The 27,821-nt window shown below is 35.2% G+C and overlaps 2 protein-coding genes across 2 annotated transcripts; both read left to right on the plus strand.

The window, feature by feature from the left end:
• The first annotated feature begins 9,791 nt into the window (after window positions 1–9,791).
• Window positions 9,792–14,186, plus strand: LOC113732036 (metacaspase-1). Its single transcript, XM_027257625.2, has 5 exons — window positions 9,792–10,480; window positions 11,795–12,125; window positions 12,714–12,834; window positions 12,959–13,174; window positions 13,882–14,186. Exons 1-5 carry the CDS (start codon window positions 10,102–10,104, stop codon window positions 13,939–13,941), a joined length of 1,107 nt encoding a protein of 368 aa, XP_027113426.1. The 5' UTR covers window positions 9,792–10,101; the 3' UTR covers window positions 13,942–14,186.
• A 3,298-nt stretch (window positions 14,187–17,484) lies between these two features.
• Window positions 17,485–25,634, plus strand: LOC140036915 (eukaryotic translation initiation factor 4G-like). Its single transcript, XM_072080047.1, has 11 exons — window positions 17,485–17,774; window positions 17,879–18,141; window positions 18,261–18,403; window positions 18,646–18,798; window positions 18,936–19,009; window positions 19,131–19,187; window positions 19,877–20,668; window positions 20,817–21,179; window positions 21,269–24,387; window positions 24,818–25,012; window positions 25,106–25,634. Exons 2-11 carry the CDS (start codon window positions 17,918–17,920, stop codon window positions 25,434–25,436), a joined length of 5,451 nt encoding a protein of 1,816 aa, XP_071936148.1. The 5' UTR covers window positions 17,485–17,774; window positions 17,879–17,917; the 3' UTR covers window positions 25,437–25,634.
• Window positions 25,635–27,821: the final 2,187 nt, after the last annotated feature.

Raw genomic sequence — 27,821 nt, forward strand, 5'->3', positions numbered from 1 at the left:
CCTTTTTTTTTTTTTTTTGGACGTTGCATGAGAAAAGAAAAACGGGCAATTGCTTCCTTCCATTTGCGAATCCAGTCAATGGTCCAAGTCTTAGAGAAGAAGCAAACAAATGGAACCCAAATCGGATATGAGTTTTGATTTGATTAAGATTTAGATAATGGGGTAGTTTCAGTGCTTCATGCTATTCACAGTGATGGCCTATTAAGCCTTTTTCCTATGTTTGTCAGCGTTATTGTTGGAATGCTCGATTCATGTCTCCTAGCTTAAGTAACAATAAACATGAATATGCTACCAATTTAACAGATTGGTATCTCATATATATCTTCACAGTGGTGGCATATATATCTTTAGATAATAATTGATTTACGCTTTGGCTTGAAGATTTATTCAAGTGAAATTCATGGAATTATAAAATTTAGTTTGAGGAGGCAAAATGCAAACACATGTAAATTTTAGAGTTAACGTAAAATTTTGAAAAACAAAATAGCTTAATATATATATATATATATATATAGTAAATATTATATACACTGACGATATATATATTATCACGGTTGGATATATGATACATATGCAAAATTTGAGTTTCAAATTCAAATTCATAGTATGTGTCATGTATCTAATGGTAAAAGTGTATATATTATTAATGTATAAAAGATTAATTCATATATCTTCGCAGTGGTGGCATGTATATCTTTAGATAATAATTGATTTACGCTTTGGCTTGAAGATTTATTCAAGTGAAATTCATGGAATTATAAAATTTAGTTTGAGGAGGCAAAATGCAAACACATGTAAATTTTGGAGTTAACATAAAATTTTGAAAAACAAAATAGTTTAATATATATATAGTAAATATTATATACACTGACGATATATATATATATTATCACGATTGGATATATGATACATATGCAAAATTTGAGTTTCATATTCAAATTCATAGTATGCGTCATGTATCTAATGGTAAAAGTGTATACATTATTAATGTATAAAAGATTAATTCATATATATATATATATATATATGCATATAAGTATAACTTTCTAGAACTTAGGGGAGCAAATATAGTTAAATATATATTTAAAAAAACTTTGAAAATTTTTAAAATCTTATGGAAACAAAGTATGAATTTCTAGAACTTGGACGGGGGTGGTCTTAGTTTCGTGTTTCATGATCAATTAAATTGAGGAGTATTAGTTAAGCCATCTTAACATATTGAATGCTGTTTTTTATCAAGAGATACCTTACGTAAGAGTTATAGCGGGAAAGGGAAAATCTACAGATACAATAATGTAGTACGGAATAGTTGGGCATCATACGTGAACCTTCAAAACCTGGTGGAGTATTACTGCTTATTAACGAACGAATTGGAATTGGACGAGGCAAATCCGTAAATGTTGCCCTTTCCTTCGTTACGAGGGAAGGCAACAAATAAATTTAGAAAACCGGCTTTCAATTTTAGCCCATTCTTATCTTCTTGAATGATTGAAATCCTAGTAGCACGCAAGGCAGCTCTAGCTAGTGCCTAGTCATAGTTACTTTTTATAGGATCGCATTATTTTTCTCTTTTATCCTGTCTACGGATTCGCCTTTTTCTTTGGTGTATATTTTGTAATAATTGGTTTGTTTATAGGAGATTATGTCTATAATACTTTTTTAATGTGATATATATTTAATAAAAAATATATTTAAAATGTAAATTGATTAATTTATATTAATAAATTTTAATCTATTTTCTTTGGATGCAAGAAATTTTTCTTTTCTTTTCTGTATGACGTGTGACTTTACGCGTTTGGATTGCGAATGTTTATATGTGGGAGACCTTGCTGTTTGCTGATGACACGAGCGACTTTGAGTTTGAATACAACAACGTCTCGGAATCCTTTCTCGCACTTTCTGTTCACTTTCAAAAGTTTAGAGTTGAAAGCGTCCAGCAATTGCCACGGGGCACGGGACCCCATTATCCGCCTCATTCCTTGCATAATCATCATCTATGTGATGTGTGAAAGCAAATGGTTAGTTAAATAGGTGATTTAAGCAAGGTCTTGCACAAGTTTAAATTTTAAGCAAATCTTATAGACACTGAAAGTGTATCTATTATTACGATAGGATATATAATATATTTACAAAATTTATATTTTAAATTCAAATTTAAATTACATGTTATATATCAAATGATGAAAGTGTATATACTATTAATGTATAGAATAATACTTCTTAAATTTTTCTACGAAGAGAAGAGCGTTTCAAAAGCAAAGAGGATTGAAAAACCGAGTGTGTACAATTAAATATTAAATTATGTGTTTGAATTGAACCTTTACCGTAAACAGTCATAATCAAATAAATGTTACTCAACTCTTTGTGAACTTATTATTTGACCTCTTCAATTGGCAGGGACTAACTCCACAATCCAAACTCTTTGCAGGAAATAGAGATTAATGCTCTTACCTATATAATAAAAACTTTTTTGCACTACCATCAAATGTTCCTTGCAAAGAAAAAAAAAAGGAAAATATGTACAGCTGTTACCAACATTGGAAATTTTTGTATTTGCATTAGGCAATTGGTAAATGAATGAGGAATTTCAATTAGCTTCTCAAAACATAAATGACAGCACTTTGATTGAGATTTGTGCAATTATAGTCTTGTTTTTCCCCAATGCTCTACGCAATTTAATTTGTGCAAATTAATGTAGAGAAAGAAAACATTAATACACTAGTGATGGTGTCACGCTCGAAGCATGTGCAAAATCATAATCTTTTTTTTTTTTTACAAAATCATAATTAGTTGTTAACATCAATAGAAATTTACTTAACCAGTAAATGACAGATTTTTAGTATAAAAGATCATAATTAGTTCTTAACATCCTTAGCACTTTACCTGACAAGATAATGACAAAATTTCCACATGTAAAGGAAAGAGGAAAAGTTGAGAACTTACGAACATAACATCACTTTCACTACTTGCCCTTTTGAGGTGAAAAACATTGATTAATCGCTTCACTTGGCAAGAAAATGACAAAAATTTGAGTTTGCAAAAAGAAAAGAAAAAGCTAAGAACTCAAGAACATAATTTCACTTACACAAATTCAACCAAAAGATTGTAAATTACCTTAACCTTATGGATCTTGATGAATCATCTCGCGCCTAAGTTACCATCCACTAACCATCAACTTTTTAATTGTTGCGTTTAGTTTTGCGTGTTTTAGTTTACTCCTATTAATGTGTATCCGATTCGTTTTTGATGTACTTGTGTCAAGCATTCACAGTTGGTCATAATACAAATACTAAAAGTTGTATTAAAGTTTTTGATACATGGGCAGTGGTAGTTATTTGCATACATGTATCTTTTTTTAAATATATATAGAGTTGTATGATGATACTGATTTATCCTTACCAACAAGGATAAAATACATAACTCAAAAGAGTGACAAAAATGTTTGGACAAATTACACTTTACCTCCATGTGATATAGCTAATTTTCACAAACCCCCCCTCTATTTTTAAAAGCGATATATAACTCTTTCATAATTTGGATTAAAGTGTTAAAGTGACGAAAATGATCATTCGTAACTGAACTTATGAAAATGTCGAAATCACCCTTGTTTAAAAACTAAATTGATTTAAATGACCAAAATAAATAAACATAACATGCATGACACTCTAATTCCGTATGGTTTTATATTTTATCATATAACCCCCCTTATGATTTAGTGTTTTATCATATAACTTTCTTATTATTTTCAATATATATATATATATATATATATATATAACCTCCATGTGGTTAATAAATAATTTTTAACTTTATATAGGGGTATTTTTGACATTTTAGTTGATTCTATTATGGATTGTAAATTCCGTCACTTTGACATTTTAATCCAAATCATGAGGGAATTATATATAATTTTTGAAACCATAAGAGAGTTATGTAATAAAAACTAAGTCACAGGGGGTAAATTGTAATTTGCCCAGAATTTTTTAATAACAAACTCCAACCTCATACTTTATATATAGAGATATATTGAACAAAAAGAACAATATAAACACATAGGGATATACATACATACACACATATACATATATGTATACATATATGTATATATACACATGTGTATATATATGTATATGTGTGTATATGTATATATATGTATATATACACATATATAGATATATGTATATATGTATATGTACACGTGTATATATATGTATATATGTGTATATGTATACATACGCATATATACACATGTATGGATATATGTATATGTATATGTATATATTTATATACATATATATAAGAGATCTAGGAAATTCTTCCTGATCCGCGTCATCAGATGATCCATCTTGAATTTCTGAAGGGACAGGCCTGCTAGTTGTGTACCTTGCTTGTGGGATTTTGGAAGAGAGATTCAAATCTTAGAGTCAGGTTGAGATAGAGGAAGTTGGTGGTCTTTCTAAGACTGATCTTCTTTCTGTTGTCGAGTGTCTAGGTATATCTATATTGGTTGTTGATGAAAATTATGCCCTAAAACTCATTGATCTGCTAAATTTGATTTGGACAGCCCCGGAGGCAAACTATTGGATGCTTGAGACTGTCATCTTTTGTATTGGTTCTGTTGGTGTTACTTTAGGAAGTATCCAACTTTCTGATAGTGTGATCTGGTTATAAGTGATAGATCTCGGGACTGTGATTCGAGATCTAGTCAGATCTGTTTGGAATAGAACTGTTTATCCCTTTTATAATATTTTAAGAGCTCCTGTCCTAAATGCTGAATTCATAATTTTGTATTGAAGTATATAAATAATAATTACTGGAAGAGTCCCAGTCTTGACTCTATAATTAGTAGTTTTTATGCTTATCGTTAAAGCATCTAGAATGTTTCTATCTTTTAAAGAAACTGTGAAGTTTGGAAATAATCAAAATATACTGGTCCTTTATAGAAGTTGGTTTGTGCCATTCTTAGGAGGGAATCGTTAAATTCCAAAAATCGACTATCTCTAAAGCAAAGGAGCAAGGATGTGTCTATTCATTTTCTTGTTAATGGTTTGGTTGCAACTTGTACTAATTCAAAATGAATATAATTGTATTTTTCTTTATGTTTTTTTATTGTTCTTTTAGATAATAGTTTAATTTCTTCACGGTCAGCATTTAAGGCTATAGTTTGTTATACAGTTTTGATTATATAGTTTGAGATAGAAAGCATCCATTTTTTTTTATCTTTTTCGTAAATATCAGTTTGAGTGTATTTATAAATTTTCCAATTGTCTATGTCTTGATTAATGTTTGATATATTGATTTCTTCTTTTAGTTTGGTCTATCTGTGAGCTCAAAATTCTAGCCAATTATGAATCAAAATCAAACAAAATCTCTAGTTAATATGTCAAATCCAGCACCTATATTCCTATGGTCCAAACAGAGTTCGATTATTGGCATGATGATCCAAACACATTAATCTAGACTATTCTCCCAAATACCTACAACTTCATACCCCGGACTCTTACTAAGACATTAAAATATTACAAACTTATTATTACAGATTCAAAATCTTTGATTCTCAAACCCCATGAAAACAAAAATAAAAAACAAAAAATGGAAAGCCAACCGAAAAATTCATTAATACCCATTCTAGTGCCCAGATATCAATTTTGGTTGTATTGAGAATATTGTCCTTGTCTTCTGTAATGAAGTGTTCATTCCATCAACCTTTGAGTTGTTCGATAAATCCTGTTATTAGGATATGGGCAGTTAATTGGTTAGTGTGGTCATGTGATGTCTGATAGGTTGTGGCCACCTTTGTCATTTGTTGAAAGATTGTAAAGATATTAAATGCTCCATCTATGCGTCCTTCATAGATGTTATTTGAATTTTGGAGAAGGTTGGATTTTTCTTCAACTAATATGTCCGGATAGGTTGTATTGGATTTGGGTTTTATCCCACCAATGATAGGTTGCTCGGGAATAATATAGATTCTGAAATTTTTTTCAATTACATGCATGATTTTGTGCAAAGACTTACAAAGTTTGAGAAATTTACTTGATTCTTGATCAAAACTTGCTCATAAGTTTGAAACCTAAAACTAGTTTATACTTTTGAGAGAATGATGAGAGAATTCTTCAATTTAGAGAGAGAAGTTGAATTGAAAAAATGGTGTGTATATATATATATATAGATATATACATATATGTATACATGTATATGTACATATATTTATATATACAGTATCGCTACAGTGTACAATATTTTTTCCTACCATGTTTACACAATAACTTATCAGATTGCTATAGTATTTTTTTGGTGCTATAGTGAATTTTTTAAGCAGCATACATATCTATAAATATATTTCGATTTTATACTCTGCTAATTTATAAAAGCTAACAAATAAAAGTGAACTTCCCAACAAAATTTTCTCTTAGAGATTTTTTGGCCCACACATATATGTGATGAATGAAATTTTGATTTTTCATTTTGTAACAATCAGATTTTATGAAATAATGGATATTTCTTTTAAAAAATCAAATGATTTAACATTTATGTATAATCCTAGTGAGGTTTTTATTATTATATGACAGATGTAGTACTACAAGTAATGGAGCACTATATGACCCCTTTCTATTTTTGAGCATTAATGATGAGATTTTTGCAGTTATTTTTATGTAAGAAAAATTAGCCTTCCTATAATCATTTGTTAAAGATGCTTTATGCAGCACAAGCATATGAAAAACATGGAATGTAAAAAAAAAAAAGGAATGTATTTAGAAAAGAAAAAAATAGTAAATAATTAAAAGAATAGTGGGACGAACGCAATTTATTGCTATCGTATGAAAAAAAAGTTACCAATTAACTTATTAATTGTTAAGGGCTTTAATATCTTATTACTGTTTGAGGTGTGGATTTAGAATGGATGGGGAGGGAGGCAAATTTATCCACTTCAAAACAAAAAAGCCTTTAGAAAATGATTAGTTTTTTTTTTCTCTTTGAGGAAATTTGTTAAACTACAAGATATATTTATTGAATCTCATCAAAGTTTAGGAAATTTTTTTCTCTTTTAGGGTATTATTATCTTTACAGTAATAAATTATGTTTATTTGTTAAATTGGTGTTAATTTTGTCTATTTTTAAATTTACCCTTATCTTTATTGTTCATTTCCTTCATATATATAATATATAAAGGGAGAGCGTCACTATGTAGTATAACACAATGTCATTTGATAAAAAAAAAAAACACATTATCATTCTTTAAAATTCCTAATATACTCTTAATTATAAGGGCAAAATTGTCTCAATTGTCGATAATTATTTGAATTAAAAGGTAGTTATTTATTTAATTATCAACTAACTATAACTTATTCATGCTAATTTCCAACTCCCACATATTCTTCATCCTCGATTCATATATAATTATCTACATTATAATTTAATTTGACCCATAAAATCCATAAAAAAACTTTTTAAAGAGTTAATTGTTAATTACACACACGTTAGAGTGAGCACTAGTATTGATAACAATGAACACTAAAAATAGGGTTAATTCCACTTTGTCCCCTCAAACTATATCCGAAATCCCACTTAAGTTCCTAAACTTCAAAATGGGACACTTAAATCCTTAAACTACAAAATTCGTTCCACCATAGTTCAATTTTTGACGGAATGCACAAAACCTAACAGAATGGTTCTCAATTCTGTTAGTTATTCTTATGATTAAAGTTAACCAAATCTAGCAGGGATATAAATATAATTTCACGAGACGTAAGACAAAAAAAACCTTAGAAATTTGTAATTAAACAAAATTTTCTTTTCTTCGCCTTGTTCTTTCCTACGTATTCTTCTTCCTTCGTTTTCCTTCTTCCCAGAAGCACATCATCAGAAATCAAAAGCCCATGTTCTTCCTTAAGAGTACAACATCAAATTCTTCAGATTTTTCTTCAAGGCCACCGTTCTAATGTGCGCGATTCTTTCTACCTTGGGTTTTCTCTTCTTCCTTTATTCTTAATTTTTTTTGGCCGGGTATTCCTCTGCTATTTCTGCTCCTAACGCCATACTAGTTTTTATGCTTTGCCAAATCCAACGCTCATTTGTTAGCTCATACAGACATATCTACTACACAAGCAGTTAAAAAGGTTTGGTGGCTGCGTACACTCGCCTAAGTGGGAGAGTAGAGACCTCAAAATGCCGCATCTCAGCTCTAACTTCTTAAACCTCGGATGCCACAGAGCCACACACCCACCCCTACTCCTCCCCCGGGTCATCGTGTCATCATATATTCTTCATGGCCATCGATGCCCTGCCCATCCACCACAACACCACCGCACCACCTCCTCCCCCACCGCCCCCTACCAACGTCCACCACCACCACCCATTCTCCTTATTCACCCATTTCTACTGGGGTAAAGATGCCGAAATACTCTTCTCCGGATGGCCCGGACACAACTCCGCCATGAATGCACTAGCCCTCCTGTTTGTATTTTTCTCAGCTATTGTCCAACATCAACGTTGTCAGACCCAGATCCAAATGCGTAGCCGCAATTCTTTTCCAAATGGGGATTCGCGCAATTCGGGCAAGGTTCGCGTATCTGGTGATGTTGTCCATGATTCTTATAATGGAGGAATTTTCATCGCTGCTGTGGTGGGCCATGCGGTTGGATACGTGGTTTTCGGGAGTCTCGTATCCATCTTCAGAAAAGGTTCCGCTAATCCTGATAATTAAGTTAAACACGATGGATCCTTTGTTTGTGAAGTGAAGTGAACAGAAACTATGCCCTAATCTGTGTCAACAGATGTGGAGAAAGCTAAAGCTAAAGCTCAAATTGCGGTTGATGTTCACAACACTCGTAATGCTGCTTTTATGGGTTAAGGATTCCAAAGAGACCAGTCCGAATTACCTCTTCCTAGTTATGGGGATGTTGTGAAAGAGTACACTATATACTACTACCTATGTGCCCCCACGTGAATGGGTTGGTGGTTGGCGCCTCTTCCTCGGGTCCTCATGTCCCGGGGTCGAACCTCCGCAGCAACATCGGCTTCTCCGTGCATCTAACGTGCTAGGTCTGGTTGGGGCGCTGGGCCGGGCCGAAGTGGGATTAGTCGGGCCGCCTTTAAGGACTTGACCCGGACACCTACTCCGTCAGCAAAAAAAAAAAAAAAAAAAAAATACTACTACCTATGTCAAATTTCTTCCTGGCACTGTTATTTTTCCTGTATCTAAGAATTTGGGTCAGATCTATTTATTATAAATTTCGATATATAGATGGTCAATTGACATTAAGATTTATGGCTTTGAAGATTTATTTTGCATTTGGGTTCTGGTTAGTTTCAGGATTTCTCATTAAAAATTAAAGATTAAAACAATAGGGAAGAAACAGAGGAAAAGAGAATGAGAAGAACAGAGGAAAAAAAGACGAATGAAGAAGAAGGAGAAAAGGGGGTAAAATTATCTTTATGTCCCTATCTTTTTGGTTTTTTTTTTGTTTTGGGTCTTATTAAAATTACATTTATGTCCCTATTAGATTTGGTTAACTTTAATTATAATAATAACTAGCAGAATTGACAACCATTCTGTTAGGTTTTGTGCATTCCATTAAAAATTGGACTATGGCGGGACGAATTTTGTAGTTTAAGGATTTAAGTGTTTCATTTTGAAGTTTAGAGATTTAAGTGGGATTTCGGATATAGTTTGAGGGGACAAAGTGGAATTAACCCCTAAAAATATCACAATGAAAAATTCCTATCGTTACCACTTACTAGCAATAAACTTTTCTAAAACCCCATACGCGGAGAAAGACTCCGATGATATTCCACAACTACCCAACTACTTCCTTTTTATTCACCTTTGCATACCCTTCTTATCCCAATTTCATCATCACGCCCTCTCCCCGCCGGCCCGTTTCCCTCATCTTCCCCGCAGCCCCACCGCCCCAACACACACACACACACACACACACACACACACACACACACACAAACTCCGTCAAAAGGCCTCAGCTCTCGCTCTTCATCTACCGTTCTTCGTCTCCAGAAGGCGTAAACCCTGTTCCTCTCAAATTGAACTGTTCTTAATCAGCCCCCGCATATTCACCCAAATTTACATCTTGATCCGCCAAAATGATGATGCTAGTCAACTGCTCGAATTGTCGAACCCGATTACAGATGCCGCCGGGAGCTCAATCCATCCGCTGTGCAATTTGCCACGCAATCACCCAAATCGGCGATCCACGAGCCGTCCCTCCGCCTCCACATGGATCGTCCGCCCACTCTGTAGCCCCTTACAACCACGTTCCACCACCTGCGCCGTCCCCTTACAATCACGCGCCACCCGGCCCACCCCCCAACGCCCACGGCTGCAAAAAAGCCGTGATCGTCGGTATATCCTATCGGTACTCCCGACACGAGCTTAAAGGATGCATTAATGATGCCAAGTGCATGCGTTACATGTTGGTTAATAAATTTCACTTTCCTGAATCCTCCATCATCATGCTCACTGGTAAATCTATGTGATCTCCATTTAGTTATATACACCTCTAGTATGTGTTTCTGTGCTTGTCTGATAAATGCGTTATATGTTACATCTTTAGCTTTTTGAGAGTCTGGTTTCTGGTAAATTTGCTTAAGTGCTTTTCTTTATTTTCCTTTTTGTCGGTAAGGTGTAACTTTCCCCCCTTAAAGTTCGAATATTCGTTGTGGGAAAAAGATAGCAGTAGAAGTCAAATTTTGTTCACAGAAAGTTTTTTTTTTTTTTGGGGTTGGTAATGACTGAAGTTTCTGTAGTTTATGATGAAACCTCAAAATTGTTACTGATTTTAGTGGGATTTTTGAATTATGACTGAAAGGAAAGGGAAAAATTTTACATTTTCCCCCTTCCTTTAGGAGAACAAAATAAGAATGATGATTGATCAACTTTTATTTTCCTTTCGTCATTTTGGGAGGGGAATTAGGTGAACGGGGAGGAGGAGGCTTGACAGTCAATCTCGGCACCATGTGGTGCCTGGTTGATAGATCAATCTACTGATCTGGGTTTAAGGGACAACTGGTCAACTGTTTGGACATGCTTAAGATGGTTTGCTTGGTTGCAGTCTGATTAAGTGAATCGAAATTGATGTAGTTAATGCACTATTTTTGTCACATAAAAAGCTAGAAACTGTTTGGTTTCTCTGGAAGTTGTTAGAAAGCCTAAAATTTGATTGACTCAGTACTAGAGTTGTCTCTGTTTTCGAAATGCACGAGATGGTAGAGGATTGATTTTAAAAGACTAAGTGGATTACGGCGTGCATGGTGAAATAGTAGGAGGCGGAAAAAAATTGTTTGCTTCCACTTCATGTTATGTTTGTTAAGCTGGACTAATGTTAGCTTAAATTAAATTGTTCACGTGTTTAATTACTGACCTTCCAAGAAACTTTAAAAGAAAGAAATGTGGTGGGATCACAGACTTCAAAGTATGCATCTACATAAACAGGTAGGTTTAGGGCTTTTAATACCATTGCTAGATAGGGTAGCATCGAGAACTCAAGATGTAACTTATAGTAGTCTTTGGCATATCATAAATTCTCAGACAACTAAGTAATCAATTTTGATTTTCTTTATGTGTTTTGCCTACAATTGAGGGGGCTACTAGAAAAGATTTTTGTGTCTGCATTATTGAATTATAGGCCATAAGGGAAATATTGAAACCTAAGTGTTTTAATCAGCTATGCGTATTAAATCTGTAATTATGTATGTTGAGCTACCTTCTAAATCTTGATCTCTTTTAATATTGTTTTTTAACTTGTAAGATTTCCTTCTGACTGAATTCTGTGTGCAGAAGAAGAAACTGATCCCTATAAAATTCCTACTAAAGCCAACATGCGGATGGCTTTTTATTGGCTTGTACAAGGATGTCAACCTGGAGATTCCTTGGTCTTTCACTATTCTGGTCATGGCTCACGACAAAGGAACTATAATGGTGATGAAGTTGATGGATATGATGAAACATTGTGTCCGCTGGACTTTGAGACACAGGGTATGATTGTGGATGATGAAATCAATGCAACGATTGTGAGACCTCTTCCTCAGGGTGTTAGGCTTCACGCGATAATCGATGCTTGTCACAGTGGAACTGTCCTAGACTTGCCGTTTCTTTGCAGAATGAACAGGTCAGTTAGTTTACTATTGTAATAATAGTGGAATTGTCCTTGACTTGCTGTTCCTGTAGTGATAATGGTTGAGAGTTTTTCCCCAAACCTGTAGAAATTTGAAGTTTTGCTATGTAATGGATGATCTTCATTATTCTCTACTTATTTTCGTTTGTAGTTTCTGGTATTATCTATTGAATTCTATCATTAATTGAAAAAAAAAAAAGCTATTTGAGCTTTAGAATGTATCACTTGGAAGAGGAGAGAGATAAATAATGTTTCCATAAGTAGGTTACAATCCTTAAATTTGATTGAAACATACTTGATGGTTTTCTGAAGTCATAAATTCTTCAAAAAAAAAAAAAGGAAAAAGAAGTTATAAATTGATGTTTGTCCATTAAAAAGTGCAACATGTATGTGTTAGTTGGATACACATTGGATTTGCATGTAAAATCTTGAGATCTAGAAATCTGCTGTAATGGCCTGGACAATAGAATCCAGTGATGCAAGTTTACTCATTTCTGTCTGGAAATGAAGCCCTTCACTTTCTCATTAATTGCTATGCTATTTGCTTTCTGCCACTTACATGTCATATTTCTTTGGGAACAGGAGTGGGCAGTATGGGTGGGAGGACCATCGTCCTAGATCAGGTGTTTATAAAGGATCAAATGGTGGTGAAGTCATTTCCTTTAGCGGTTGTGATGATGATCAAACTTCAGCTGACACATCAGTAAGTTAATATTCTGGTCAACTATGATGAGTTCAGGGGGAAGTTTTTTTTTTTTTTTGGGTAGCCCATTTTTATTTTGGAATTACTCAGATGCGTATAATTCAGAGATATTTCCTGTGATTAGGCTCTCTCAAAGATCACGTCAACTGGTGCCATGACATATTGTTTCATTCAAGCTATTGAGCGGGGACATGCGGCAACTTATGGAAGTATGTTAAATGCGATGCGAACAGCCATTAGAGAGGCTGGAAGTTCAGGAAATGGTCTTGGTGGTGGTGCTGTCACATCTGTCCTCACAATGCTTCTAACAGGCGGTAGCCTCAGTGGTGGATTCCAACAGGTACATTTTTCTGGTTTTCTAGCCTACTGATTGAGAGTCTGCTTGTATCTGAGAATCTCCCTATTGATCATACGTGATTAGGCACGTAAATGTAGAACAGCCAAGACTGGATTGTTAAGGCTTATGTCTAATTCACACAAATGGTAGACATTTCTGCTGTGCCGATTGTTCACGATTGCATTGCAATTGCAAATTCACAATAGCGGTCACCTGTAGCATTAGATAGAACTAATGGATTATTTATCCAAAGATCTGGTTTCTGTGCCCAAGATGTAGTAGTCTCAAGTATCATATTTATTGGTTGATCTGCATGCAAATACTATTCGGTCTACTATCACGTTGAACAGCTTGTAAAAGGAGATTGGAGTTTTTGATAGAGTACTGTGTAAATGTCTTGAATATTGACAAGGGGGTAGCGTAGGTGTGTTTTTGTTTCTAGTTTTTACATTTTATTGGTAAAATGTGCTATTGTTGGTTTAGCGTAATGGACAGAAAAATGGTGACTAGGCATTTATGAAGCTAATGTATTAAATAGGAGCTGCAGAAAATCAAAGGCTGTAGATGTAATTGACTGAAAATGCAGATGGACAATTCTGAAATTTGGTGCCTGTTTGGCTAATGCGTTTTCATCCTTGTTCAGCTCTAAATCCTTTGCCTTGGGAAGTAAAAATTGTTTGCAATCTTTTTCATGTTGTTTCTGCTGACAGGAGCCGCAATTAACTGCCTGCCGGATGTTTGATGTGTATTCAACACCATTTTACTTGTGACCTTTTTTAAGTGGAGATTGCGGCGGAGGTCTCTTCAGGTTGTTATATATAGACACAAGTGTTTGCTCGGAATATTCTTTCTTTTTTCCTCAATATCTTTCCTTGTCTATCCATAGATTTGGAGATGCTGTAAATATACATCAGGGATATGTTTGGAAACTGTAACGTAGCTAGTTTCAGTGGGCAGTGGATATGCAAAACAACAGTAGAGTGATTCCTTTTTATTCACACTGTGGGTTCATTAAGGTTTGTGATTTGTTACATGATGCCTGGGCAGGCCGAGAGAGTTTCTTTGTGGAAAATACCTGTACAAGTAAATTACCCTTTAAAACCCTGCTTAGTAAATTTTTAGGAGTTGATCAAGTGATCTTTTGCAGTAGTTGAATCTTCACTGCTTAAAAAATTTTTGACAAACAAGAACATGCAAAGCACAGTCAAGATGGCATGAAAGCAGCCGACATCGGCTAGCATCAAAGCAATCATAATCCGTGGCATCGATTATCCGTTTCATTTTTCCTTTTTTCAATTGTTGGGTATACAATGAATTTGTTGTTAAGATTCTGCACCAAACTTAAAATTGTTTGTTGATTTCCATCAATAACAACTACTCTATAATTTTTTCCGAAGTGTTGCCCCAATATAATGAATGAATAATCCTTTGGAGTTTGGACATTCAAGTGTTCTTCCATTTTTTTTTTTTATAAAAGGACTCAGAAAAAAAGAAGGTTAAACTTAGTTGGGAAGTATTGGGGGTACGAGGCTAAGGAAGAGGTGTCAAAACTAATATGATACCCACGTCTAATACTGTCTGTTTGGTAGATCATGTGACTATGATAAAGATTTTTTTTTTTTTTGGGTTGATAAGGGACTCGCAGCTGCCGAAAGTGCGCACTAGATAAATTCAATAATACGTAACGGATTAATATTTCACATTCATGACTAGAGTTTCAAAATGCTGAATTCATTGGTTGAGTGAAGCCCATTCTGATTCGAACCAAGAATACGTAACGGAGAACGACGAAAACTCAATACCCTTGGGGTTTTGGGTTTGGGTTTGTGGTTCCGATTCTGATTCCAATTCAATTCCACATTTTAAGAAAATAAATGCCAGTTTGGAAGTTAAAAGGGGTTAACATAATTTTGGCAAAAACTAAGCGGAGAGAGTTTCGTGCAGGCATTGACAATTGTTAATTATACAACAACAGAATTCGAGACAAATTACTACTCGTATTTGAATAGTTCAATTCATCAAAGGGACTCTTCTCAGTTCTCGCTCTCTACTTCCCTAACCCCATTGCTGCTGAGCTTTCTACCCTCACACTTGCTACCGAGAAGGCAAGGACCTTCCCTTCCCAGTGCACCAATCAAAATCCCTGTCAGCAGCGCGTGGAGATTAGATTCCAATTTGTATTGCCATTCTTTTCCAAAATTTTTATATGTTTTTCGTGTATTATGGGTCCGTTTGGATTAGCTGTTTTTGAGGTTATTTTTCAAAAACAACACTGTAGCATTTCGTTTTTGAAATACAAGTCCGTTTGGATTAGTTGTTTTTGGGGTTGTTTTTCAAAAACTATATGAAAAACTTTTACTGTAGATTTTTTTGAATTATTTTTAGAGGTATTTTTAAAACATATTTTTTGAGTATTTTTATAATTTATAATTTTTATATTTATACATTTATGCATTTATAATACATTCATAAATAATTATAAATAAATATATTTATATATTTATATATTTATATATTATAAATGTATTATATTATATATAATACATAATATAAATATATTTATAAATGTATAAATGGATAAATTATAAATTATATATTTTTATATAAATATAGATTTATACATTTATAAATATTTATAAATAAATAAATATATATATTTATATAAAAATATATAAATGTATTATAAATGTATTATATTATATATAATACATAATATAAATATATTTATAAATGTATAAGTGTATATTATTATAAATGAATATTATTATAAATGTATAAATTAATATATTATAAATATATATTAATATTATGTATAAATGTATTAATATAATTAATATAAATGTATAAATATATTAATATTATATATAAATGTAAAATTAATATTATGTATATTAATATAAATGTATAAATGTAATATATTATATATAATACATAATATAAATGTATATTATAAATATACATAAATATATATTATGTATAAATGTACATTTATATAAATGTATAATATATAAAATATATTATATAATATATAATATATAAAATATATAATATTTATATAAATATATTATAAATATATAAAATATATTATAAATAAAATAAAATATTTATAATATGAATAAATAAATAAATAAATAAATATTTAATATAATTAATATAATATTAATTATAAATATTATAATATTATAAATATTATAATATTATAAATATGGTGTTTATATAATATTTCAATTTGTAATATTTATTGTATATTTCATTATATAAATATTTATATAATATATAATATATAAATATATTATATAAAATTTTCAATTTTTATAATATACATTATATTGTATATATATAATATAATATACATAATATAATGTTAGATACATAATATACATTATTACATATTATGTATATTATATATTATACATAACATTATTATACATTATTATACACAATAATGTACATAATAATGAAAGTACATTAATAATGTATATATTATAATGTAATGTACATAATATATTATGTATACAATATTTATACATTTATGTATACAATATTACATATTATGTATATTATATTATGTATAATATACAATATTTGTATAATATTAATGTATATAAATATTTATATAATATATAATATATAAATATATAATTTTCAATTTATATATTTCAATTTATATTAATATAATATATATAATATACATAATTGAAATATATAAATTGAAATATACATATTAAATATGTATATTTGAAGTTGTTTTTGATATAATGTTTGGATATGGTATTTTTGGAATTGTTTTTGAAATACACATTTACTGTAGCATTTGAAATGTGAAAAACAGTTTTTAAAAAACAAAGGCAAAAACAAGGAATCCAAACGGACTTAATTTTCAACCAACTTTTTATTTTGTGTACGTCAAATTGATACAGTACTATATTTTTACATAAAAATTTTAGAAAAATATCAATTCAAACTAGTTATATAAACAAAAAAAAAATATGCCAAATTGTTAATTTTTTTTTTTATATTTGGGGCTTAGAAGTTAGATACGGAATCAAATCTTTGGCTTTACTCTACTTTAAAAAATTTCAAATTTCAAAAAAAAAAACAGAGGTGGATTTTAATTTTTAAAGCAGTAAAATTAAAAAAGAAGGAAACAGAACGAACGAGCCCACGCGCGATGACATATTCCTTTCCCATCTCCTAAAAACACTACCGTTTTTTGACTAATCCTCAAATCACATCCCCCAAAAGGCCAAAATTTAAGAAAAAAGAAAAACATAAAAACGAGATTAAATCCTTCTTCTTCCCAGTAAAAGAGCGCACAAACCTTTTTTTTTTCCTCCCATTAAATACAACAAGAAGCCTACTCTTTTCAGTTGCTCACTTCCCCGTCCCTCTCTCTCTCTAAATTTATCTCTGTTACTTTCTCTCTCTAATGCAATAAGGTCACATACCTCACACATAGCACACACACCTCTCCTCTTCCCCCCCCCCTTTCTTTCTCTCTCTTTCCCTGACAGTGTCGTCATGGTTCCCGCCATCCACAGCACCCAGTAAAAACCCTAATCTCTTTTCAACTTCCCTTTCCTTAGCGTACTCTTCACTCCAGGTAAACGAAAAGGACGAATTTGTTAATATTTTCTGATTTTGATTTGTTTTTATTTTTTATTTTTTGATTTTTTGGGAAACTTGATTTGATCGGTGGATCTGTAGACAAAATTAATTGAAGCGGTTTATTGAGGACTTGAATTTATGTCCCATAATCAATCAAGGGCTGAAAGGACCGAGTCTTCGCAGTACAGAAAATCCGGACGATCCAACCATCGTAACTTCTCCGGCGGCGGCGGTACTAAAGGCTCTACCGGCACCGGCGGTGGTGCCACCGGCCCTCCTCCCTCCGCCACCTCCAGTTCCCACAGCAGTAACAACAATTATAATCAGAATCATAATCAACCTTCGATTCCCTCCAGCCGCAGGTATATCAAGTTAGGGTTTCCCAAAATTGCTTGTTTATGCGTGAGGGTTTGAGTTTTGAATTCGGGAATTGATGAATTAGTTAGTCATTTGTTTTTGGATTGATGTTTTGTGCTGGCAGTTTTAAGAAGCATCACAATGTGCAAGGAGGGATACCTAGGGCAAGCGCTCCTACAAGTGGGCAGGGTGTGAGTTCGGATTCTAGTACTCATTCTGCTCCGCGTGCTGTTCAGAATGGTGCTCATTCGCAGCAGCCACCTCATGGTACGTGCTGCAAAAAAGTTGATTTTTGAGTCCAAAGACTGGTTTTCCTAAACGGGCATAATATTATGGGGGAAATTGTTAATTTTCTCAGTGTGTAGGGTTTGTTATTCCTGAAATTACTAGAAAATTAGAACCTTTACTATGGTTGCGTTTCGATGAATTTAAATCACGATCACAAAGTTGTTTTGTCGGAGGAATTTGCGTTGTCCATTACGTTGCTGACGTTGATTCTTGTGCATTAGGAGGATCGGATGCACCTGCTATTAGTGCGACAGTCAAGGCAACTGATGTGGCTACTCCAAAAGCCACCCGAGCTCCAAAACCTCCATCTTCTAATGTTCCCCCTGCAAGTTCTGACCCCAAGCATCTGCCCATGCCTGTTACACCAGCTAAAGGTATGTGATTTTGGTGCTCGATGTTCCTTTTGAAGCTTGGGGTTTTTAATTTTTTCCCTTGATTTCGGTGAATGAGAATTATTCGAGTTTTCTCTTACTTTCTAGCTTATTTTTGAAAATCTTTTATGATGGTTTAGCTCCAGCAGAGGCATCCCGGCCATTTCCTTTTCAGTTTGGATCCATCAGTCCTGGTCTTATGAATGGAGTGCAGGTAAACATTCCTTGTGTTAACCATAATGTTCTTCCTGCGTTTGCACCCTTTATTAAGATTTTTTGAATTTTGTTTTTTTAATAAGACAGTGCCTATGTAATTTTCTTATTTCATTTTATAGATACCTGCTAGAACAAGCTCAGCTCCACCAAATTTAGATGAGCAGAAACGTGAGCAGGTTTGTGGTTCTTGTATTATCTTGTTTTTAAAATTCAGTAGAAAGAGTAGCTGTTTCGATTGGTTAAAGAATTTTTTCTTTAAGTTTCTAATTGGCAATCAATACAATATTATATTTTGAAATGGATTTGTTAAAGAAGCTTTTCCTAAGAAAAATAGAAAATTTTCCTTCCTTGATGCCTTTCTTCCATGAAGACCTCAGACAAGTAATAATGCATTTGGCAGCCATGGCTAGGTTAGCTTTGGCAGTGTAGTTGCAAAGGAGTTAGCATTGTTGGGTGGTGGTGATTGTGCGTGCCTTCACATACTCTCATCGGTCTCCTTTCACTGAGAAATTGGCCTACAATCAGTAGATGCGCAATCAACTTATTATAAAGACTTTGGGTTTCTTTCAATAATAGGAACAGGGAGTTAAGTGTTATTTTATGTAAACAGACTTCATATTCCATACTGTACTATCAATACTATTACTTCTTAGGATGATCTGGATACACTATAGACTGCCAACTGATGTATAAATGTGATTGTATGTTGTCCAATCCTTTTTGCTATATTGTAGGTCCTGATATGGACATTGATAATAGTCACAGTGGATGGCTTTTTTGGTGACTTAGAGATTTGTCAATGCTCTTATGGACTTGAAATCATTTTCTTACATTTTTTGCTCTTTTCCGGTTCTTTTGGTGCCAGGCTCGTCATGACTTGGTGAGAGCAGCTCCGACAACCTTGCCAATTCCATCAATTCCCAGGCAGCAGTTGCCAAAAAAGGATGCAAGCACGGTTGATCAGTCTAATGCTGCCGAGGGCCATCCCCCATCAAAGCCCAAAAGGGATGTACAGGTTTCAGCACCATCCTCTGTATCTCAAACCCAAAAACCACCTGTGCACAGTATGCCTGGGATGTCTATGCAAATGCCATTTCACCAGTCGCAGGTGCCTGTTCAATTTGGGGGCCCAAATCCACAGATTCAGTCGCAGGCCATGTCAGCTACATCATTGCCAATGCCAATGCCAATGCCTATGCCTTTACAGATTGGAAATCCATCTGTGCAGCAGCAAGTATTTGTTTCAGGTCTTCAACCCCATCCAATGCAGACACAAGGGATGCTTCATCAGGGGCAGAATTTGAATTTTACGTCTCAGATGGGTCCTCAGATTCCCCCACAATTGGGTAACCTTGGACTAAATATGGCCCCACAATTTGCCCAGCAGCCGGCTGGAAAGTTTGGCGCTCCTCGTAAAACTATAAAGATTACTCATCCAGAAACTCATGAAGAATTGAGGCTTGATGGTTCTCCTGTCCAGAGGTCACATCCTAGTGTGCCTCCTCAATCACAACCTATTTCATCATTTACACCTGCGCATCCGCCTAACTACTATCCTAATTCTTATAATGCTAATTCTTTCTTCCTCCCAGCTCCAAGTTCTCTTTCTCTAAGTACTACCCATCCTCCTCCACAGACTCAAAGATGTTATAATCAGGTCAGTCAGAATTTCTCTCGTTTCTTTGTTTCTTGGTTAAAATATACTTTTGATGTTGTTGCATTTCTTCAACTTCACTGACATATTACTTGGAAGATCATCTTGCTGTTCATTAGAGGAATTGGTAACCTCTCTGAGTTTATTCCAGGTCACTGTAAAACCTGCTATTAGTTCTCATGGAGAGAAAGATGCAGCACCTTCAGTAAGTTCACCTCGTGCTTCTAAGGGAGAATCTGTTAAACTGTCAAGGCCATCTCAAAAGGATACTGAAACTTCATCCCAGAGTTCTGGGCAACAGTCAAAGACTGGTCTTGAACCAACACCTAAATCAGTGTTGGAGGCAAGTAAAGCTGCTGTACCATCGGGTTCTGGTTCTGTCCAAAGCACTGCATCCAGTTCATTGTCTCCTGGCGTTCCTGTTGAGAAATCATTGGCTGCACCAAAAAGTAGCGATGGCTTAGGACCTGAGGTTGCTGGTGGACTTGTCTCTACCAAAGATCAACAAAAAAAGGTACAGCAATGTAGCACATCAGGTGGTGGTCTTGGATGGTTCGTGGTGTATGCAATATTTGACACTTTGTTTTGCATCACTTAATGCAGGTGGATGAAAGGTCTACGGCAGCTGCAGTTTTGACACATCAGGAACCTGAGCTTGTAGAAGTGAAAACAACTACATCTGCAACTGGTGTGGATCTTGAAAATCCAAAAGAGACTCTGTCAACAGCTAGTATAACTGAATCAGATTCTTTTGATTTGAAGCATGAGGAAAGCAAAGTATCAGATTCATCAAAAATATGTGTTGTTAAAACTCTGGAAGACAGCCAACCAAAGGTAGAAATACGTGGGGAAAAGGAGCAGGGAGAAGTAAAATCTTCTGAGGGCTCTGAACGAGACATTAGCAGTCTTGAGACATCTTTGGAATCTATTGCTTTAGAACCTGCTAAAGTTGCTGGCCACATAGAGAGCTCTACAGTAAGGGGAGTGGCTAGGAGTAGTGAGTTCACGGCACAGGAGTCTCCACCAGATGTGCTTGGAAAGCTGGACGAATCTGCTACATGCCAAGTTGAAAATGATTCTGGGACTGATAATTCGGTTACATCATCTTCAGTTCTAGATGGTGAGGTGTCTCATTCAGCCACTGGTGTTACTACTCAAGATAATAATGTATCTTCTTTGGGGGGTTGTTCTTTAGGTAGGCCTGCTAACATGGATACTGACGATACTGTTGTTACAACTTCTGCTATTATAGATGAGTCATTACCCGTTGTAGACCCATTTTCTGAAGAAATTTTGAAGCATGACGAAGATGGTCCTGAGGATAAAAGTGTTGGTTCTGTTTCTTTGTCTGCATCTGGAATCAAGGACAAGTGCTCATTTGAGCCAAACGTGGCAAAAAATACTGCACCAAGGGGAAAGAAGAAGAGAAAGGAATTATTTAAAAAATTAGACAGCAGTGGACCAACTTCAGATCTATATTTGGCATACAAGGGACCTGAGGAGAAAAAGGAAATTGCTGCTTCTGCAGAAACCATGGAGAATGCCTCCAGCAGCATTTTGGAGCGAATGTCTTCAGATGTGTCTCAAAAGGATGTGTCTAAGGAGAACTCTGGCCAGAGTAAAGTGGAGCCTGAGGACTGGGAAGATGCTGCTGACATATCTACTCCAAAATTGGAAACTTCAGAGATCAGGAAGCAAGTTAATGAAAGTGGTGAAGATGGCAGTGGAGTAATGACCAAAAAATATTCTAGGGATTTCTTACTTAAATTTGCAGAGCAATGTACTGATCTACCTGAGGGTTTTGAATTTGTACCTGATATAGCAGAGGCCTTGATTGCTTCTAATGCTAGTGTTTCGCGTGAGTCATATTCTAGTTCTGGAAGAATTGTTGATAGACCTAACATGGCAGCCCGTCTAGATCGTCGGGGAAGTGGCTTAGGAGAAGAAGACAAGTGGAATAAACTGCCTGGGCCACTAATGTCTGGACGCGATATGCGGATGGATATTAGTTATGGGCCCAACATGGCAATGTATCGACCTGGTCCAGTGGGCAATCATGGCGTGCTAAGGAATCCTCGCATGCAATCTCCTCTTCAGTATCCCATTGGCATGCTTCCAGGGCAAATGCAGTCCTTTGTTCCTCAGGTTGGTGTTCCAAGAAACAGTCCTGATTCTGAGAGGTGGCAGCGTGGAACTGCTTTCCAGAAGGGTTTAATGCCTTCTCCTCAGACACCATTACAGGTAATGCACAAAGCAGACAGAAAATATGAAGTTGGTAAAGTCACAGATGAGGAACAAGCCAAACAGAGACAACTGAAAGGTATACTGAACAAGCTAACACCTCAAAATTTTGAGAAATTGTTTGAGCAAGTTAAACAGGTCAACATTGATAATGCTGTCACCCTAGGCGGTGTGATTTCACAAATATTCGATAAAGCTTTAATGGAGCCAACTTTTTGCGAGATGTATGCCAATTTCTGTTATCACCTTGCAGCAGAGTTGCCTGATCTGACTGTGGTTAATGAAAAAGTTACTTTTAAGAGATTGCTTTTAAACAAGTGCCAGGAAGAATTTGAGAGAGGAGAGAGAGAACAGGAGGAAGCTAACAGAGCTGATTTGGAAGGTGAAGCCCAGCAGTCATCAGAGGAAAGAGAGGAGAAAAAATTACGAGCACGAAGAAGGATGTTGGGTAACATAAGACTTATTGGGGAATTGTACAAGAAGAGAATGTTGACAGAGAGAATAATGCACGAGTGTATACAGAAATTGCTGGGTCAGTATCAAAACCCTGAGGAGGAAGATGTTGAAGCATTGTGCAAATTGATGAGCACAATAGGAGAGATGATTGATCATGCAAAAGCCAAAGAGCATATGGATGCATATTTTGAAATGATAGGAGAATTGTCAAGGAACATGAGACTGTCGTCTAGGGTGAGGTTCATGCTGAGAGATGCAATTGATCTGAGAAAGAATAAGTGGCAGCAGAGGAGGAAAGTTGAAGGGCCGAAAAAGATTGAAGAAGTGCACAGGGATGCTGCTCAAGAACGTCAGGCACAAGCTAGGGGCCTTGCTCGTGCTCCTAGTTTGGGCTCTTCCGTTAGAAGGGGCCAGACTATTGACTTTTCTCCTAGAGGAACAAATGTGTTAGCTTCTCCAAGCTCCCAGATGGGTGGTTTCCGTCCTATGCCTCCTCAGCTCCGTGGCTATGGTGCACAAGATGTTCGGATGGAGGATAGACCTTTTGAAAGCAGGACAATGCCTGTTCTTCCTCAGAGACCCCTTGGTGATGATTCTATTACTCTTGGGCCTCAAGGTGGTCTTGCACGGGGAATGTCGTTTAGAGGGCAGTCAGCTTCTCCAGGCATTCAATTATCTGATGTCCCAAGTACTGGGGACTCTAGGAGAGTGGGACCTGGGCTGAATGGTTACCCTGTTGCAGATCGGACAGCTTATGCTTCAAGAGAGGATCCAATGCCAAGATACACACCAGACAGGTTTAGTGGTGCATCTTCTTATGACCAATCAAGTACACAAGAACGCAACATGGCTTATGGGAATAGAGATGTTTGGAGTACGGATCGTGGTTCTGATAGATCTCTTCCTACATCTCCACCTGGACGAGGTGGTGGTGGTGCCTTGACACAAAATGTGTCTTCTGACAAAGTTTGGCCCGAAGAACGGTTGAAGGACATGTCCATGTCAGCAATTAAAGAGTTTTACAGGTATTATTAGATCTTACCTTTTTTCCCTTTTGTCTTCTGTCTCTTGAAATTTTTGCATTTTGCATCACACTCAAGATAAGGCCATGTTAAATAATTATGTTTGAGGTTAAGGAGGTTAATGTTGTTGCAGTGAATAGAAGATTCTTATTTTCTGTAGTTGTGCAATTGATTCTGATACTGAAACCCATGAGATTATCAAAAGTTTCTCCAGTCTCCTTTTTTGATATCCCTGCAGAAGGTCTGGTATTCTTTTCATGTTAAAGATACATGGCATGCAGTATTATTTACTGCTTTTTGGTGAGATGATTGAGAGTGGGGTAATGTATTAAGATCTCCATGCAAGTTCAAGTTTGTAAAACAAATCAAGCTTGACCTGCAAAAGTTCATTCTCGCATGTCCTTTCGCTGACAATGTAATTGTGATTGTGCAGTGCCAAAGATGAGAACGAAGTTGCTTTGTGCATCAAGGATTTGAATAATCCGAGCTTCTATCCCTCGATGATATCTCTGTGGGTTACTGATTCTTTTGAGAGGAAGGACATGGAGAGGGACCTTTTAGCAAAGCTTCTCATCACTCTTACGAAACATCGAGATGGCATTATAAGTCAAGATCATCTCACAAAAGGGTAGGTTCCATTGTATTATGCATTATGATAATTGATTTTCTTAATGAGGATTGACTTTTGAGTCTCACTTGGTATTTTGCATTTATTTGGCAGGTTTGACTCTGTGCTTATGACCTTGGAAGATGCCGTAAATGATGCTCCAAGGGCTGCTGAATTTCTTGGTCGTTTCTTTGCAAAAGTGGTATTGGAGAATGTAATATCGTTTAATGAAGTTGGACGCTTAATATATGAAGGTGGAGAAGAACAAGGACGCCTAGTAGAAATAGGACTTGCTGCTGAAGTTCTTGGAACCATCTTGGAGATAATTGCATCTGAAAGAGGTGATTCTGTATTGAATGAGATTCGCTCGAGCTCTAATTTGCGGCTAGAGAACTTCAGGCCTCCAAGTTCTAACAAAACATGGAGACTAGATAAGTTTATTTAGAGGGTACCAGTGATGCTCGGTGTATCTGGTAGAAGAAATCACTTTAGGTTGCCTCTTTAAGTTTGCAGATATATATATATAGACACACATTATTGTGGGCAGATGGGGATTTAATAGGGGTTACCCGGCATGTTTTAATATTGTTTTCTAGAAATAACTGCAATTGCCAAGGTTCAATTGAGCATCCAATTCTCGGCCTCTAGTTGCATCATGTGCTGTTGCAAGATGGTTTCATCAGCCTGTTTGAGTTAATTAAATTTTGGTAGGCTATTTTATATGTTTGTAAGCACAAGTTATTCTGGTTGCGATTTTCTTGCCTATGTAGGGATTGAGCTACTGCGAAGTGCAGGTTTTAATGGAGCCTTGCAAACCAAATTGTCATTTCCATGCACAAGCTGTATGCAAATCCTGTTGTTAGGCATTTGTAAGCAAAAAGGGCTTTGGTTAGTTCTGGCTTGAATGATCTTATATGGCCTTTTGTTGCTGGTGCTGTATGACATGAAGTCGGTCTTTGTATGACTTGAGAGATTTGGACACGAAGATAAATAATTGAGGGTTTGTAAGCAGGCTTGTTATTGAGCAAAGTCGGTCTTTGTATGACTTGGAGAAGGATATATATCAGGGTACGGGAAAGGATTGTGATGCCGAATGAGTAAAATCAAAACTCGTCATTGTCCCGGGTTGTGTTTGAACTTACGGTGGATTTGGTCATTTACATTCTACCGAGTACAACTTCGAGCTTTGCGTTAGCTTACCTTTTGTACTTTCGAAGGAAGCTCTTGCAGTAGCTAAGTTTTAGCATATTCCAGGCCTAGCTAGTTTAACTTTATCGAGTTCAAGACTGAATTCAGTCAGGCAACATGAGGCACTCTGGTGAGGATGTTGGCTGTGCGAAGCTACACGTTTGAAGGGCCTTCAAACTAAAATCTTCATCCCTCGGTTCGACTCACAGAGAAAGGTTAACCGGAAATCTCGTTTTTCTGGTCATTTTGTGGAACAGCAAGCGTACGAAAGCCACACTTATAAATGCTACGGGGGTTTTCTCTCCAAGAAACCTTCAAGTTTCGACTGCTTGCATTTATCATGCATAGGCACTTTATGGTAACCAGGGGGAAGAGCATACCCAAATCTGACGGCAAAAATTTTGAATAAAAAAAGGGTTATTAAATAGTAATGTTGTGTGTGTGTTTATTTTAGAGAGACGACGGTGCTGTTTTGCCCTTTATTTGAAGGGTAAAATAGAAATTATAAAAAATGACATAAATAATTTACACTAACACGGCAACCTCCTCTCTTCCTTTTATATATAGTATAGATATAGATATTGTTCTACCTTTTCTTATAGTTTATATGTTTGCAACAATGGCATTCAATTTGCCGTAGTTTTCACAAAGACAGAAAAGAATAGGGGCAAACAAAGACATTGTCCTCCCCAAAAAAAAAAAAAACTTGTATACAATTGCTCCGACTCATTGTTCTTTCTTTCATTTTTATCGTGAAATCTCCAATTGCCTTCTTGTTACACCAGCTATTAAGGCTATAGTTGGAAAAGGAAGAAACAAAAACCGTAATGCTGTAAGAGGACAGATCATGACCGAATTCTGATTGATTTGGCTTTCATCTTTTTTTACCAAGTCAAGATTATCAGGCATGGCCGATATTACTTGTAACCAATACATGCTACTAATAATAATATGATAAGTATACATAATTGTAAACTCAAAATCAAGTCTTTAATCTTCAGCTTAGCTGAAGATTGTGATTTTAGATGTATGCATCGAAGTTCTTGAAGCCTTTTAGCATTCACAATCTCAAATAGCAAAGAGTGGATTGGACAAAATTGCATTCTTCTCATCAAGCAGCGAATTCTAACTCTCTGGATCTGTATATACTATTTATATAATCAAGGGTGATCAGTCAAAATCAAGATGAGCTTGAATTACACATTCTAAGGGTTGGTCTAGGGAAATTCAGGGCGAGTTTAAAAATTGTGTGACATGAATCTTGATTGAACTCAATTTAACTTTGAGCTAAATAGAATATTATACTTGATAACAAAACATATATAATACTCCGTTTGGTAGACTTTTTGGAAAATATGAGAATTGAACAAGCCAAAAAGTGTCTTCCTCCATTGGTCGGTCTTTAGTTCTAATTATCATGTTGACTACAAGTCTACAATTGAGACAAGGCTAAGCAATGCCATAACATCTTCTTTTTTCTGTCATTATTGTAAGGAACGAACAATACTTCCATATTTCACTGCAATTTCTACATTTCAAAATTGCATTGCGTCTTCCATGGAGCCTGAACCTGTTCAACCCTCCAAACCCTTTGGGACAATACATTTGCGAAATCCCAAAACATCCATGGTACGTAGTAGTG

This window comes from Coffea arabica, chromosome 2e (genome assembly GCF_036785885.1).
Source record: "Coffea arabica cultivar ET-39 chromosome 2e, Coffea Arabica ET-39 HiFi, whole genome shotgun sequence".
Classification (NCBI taxonomy): domain Eukaryota; kingdom Viridiplantae; phylum Streptophyta; class Magnoliopsida; order Gentianales; family Rubiaceae; genus Coffea; species Coffea arabica.

Bases quoted from the DNA above. Each gene is read 5' to 3' on its own strand.
- LOC113732036 (XM_027257625.2), top strand. From the start codon at position 10,102: ATGATGATGCTAGTCAACTGCTCGAATTGTCGAACCCGATTACAGATG. The intron at 10,481-11,794 runs GTAAATCTATGT...TTCTGTGTGCAG, and splicing joins CTCCATCATCATGCTCACTG to AAGAAGAAACTGATCCCTAT. The intron at 13,175-13,881 runs GTACATTTTTCT...TTCTGCTGACAG, and splicing joins TCAGTGGTGGATTCCAACAG to GAGCCGCAATTAACTGCCTG.
- LOC140036915 (XM_072080047.1), top strand. From the start codon at position 17,918: ATGTCCCATAATCAATCAAGGGCTGAAAGGACCGAGTCTTCGCAGTAC. The intron at 18,799-18,935 runs GTATGTGATTTT...ATGATGGTTTAG, and splicing joins GCCTGTTACACCAGCTAAAG to CTCCAGCAGAGGCATCCCGG. The intron at 19,010-19,130 runs GTAAACATTCCT...TTCATTTTATAG, and splicing joins GTCTTATGAATGGAGTGCAG to ATACCTGCTAGAACAAGCTC.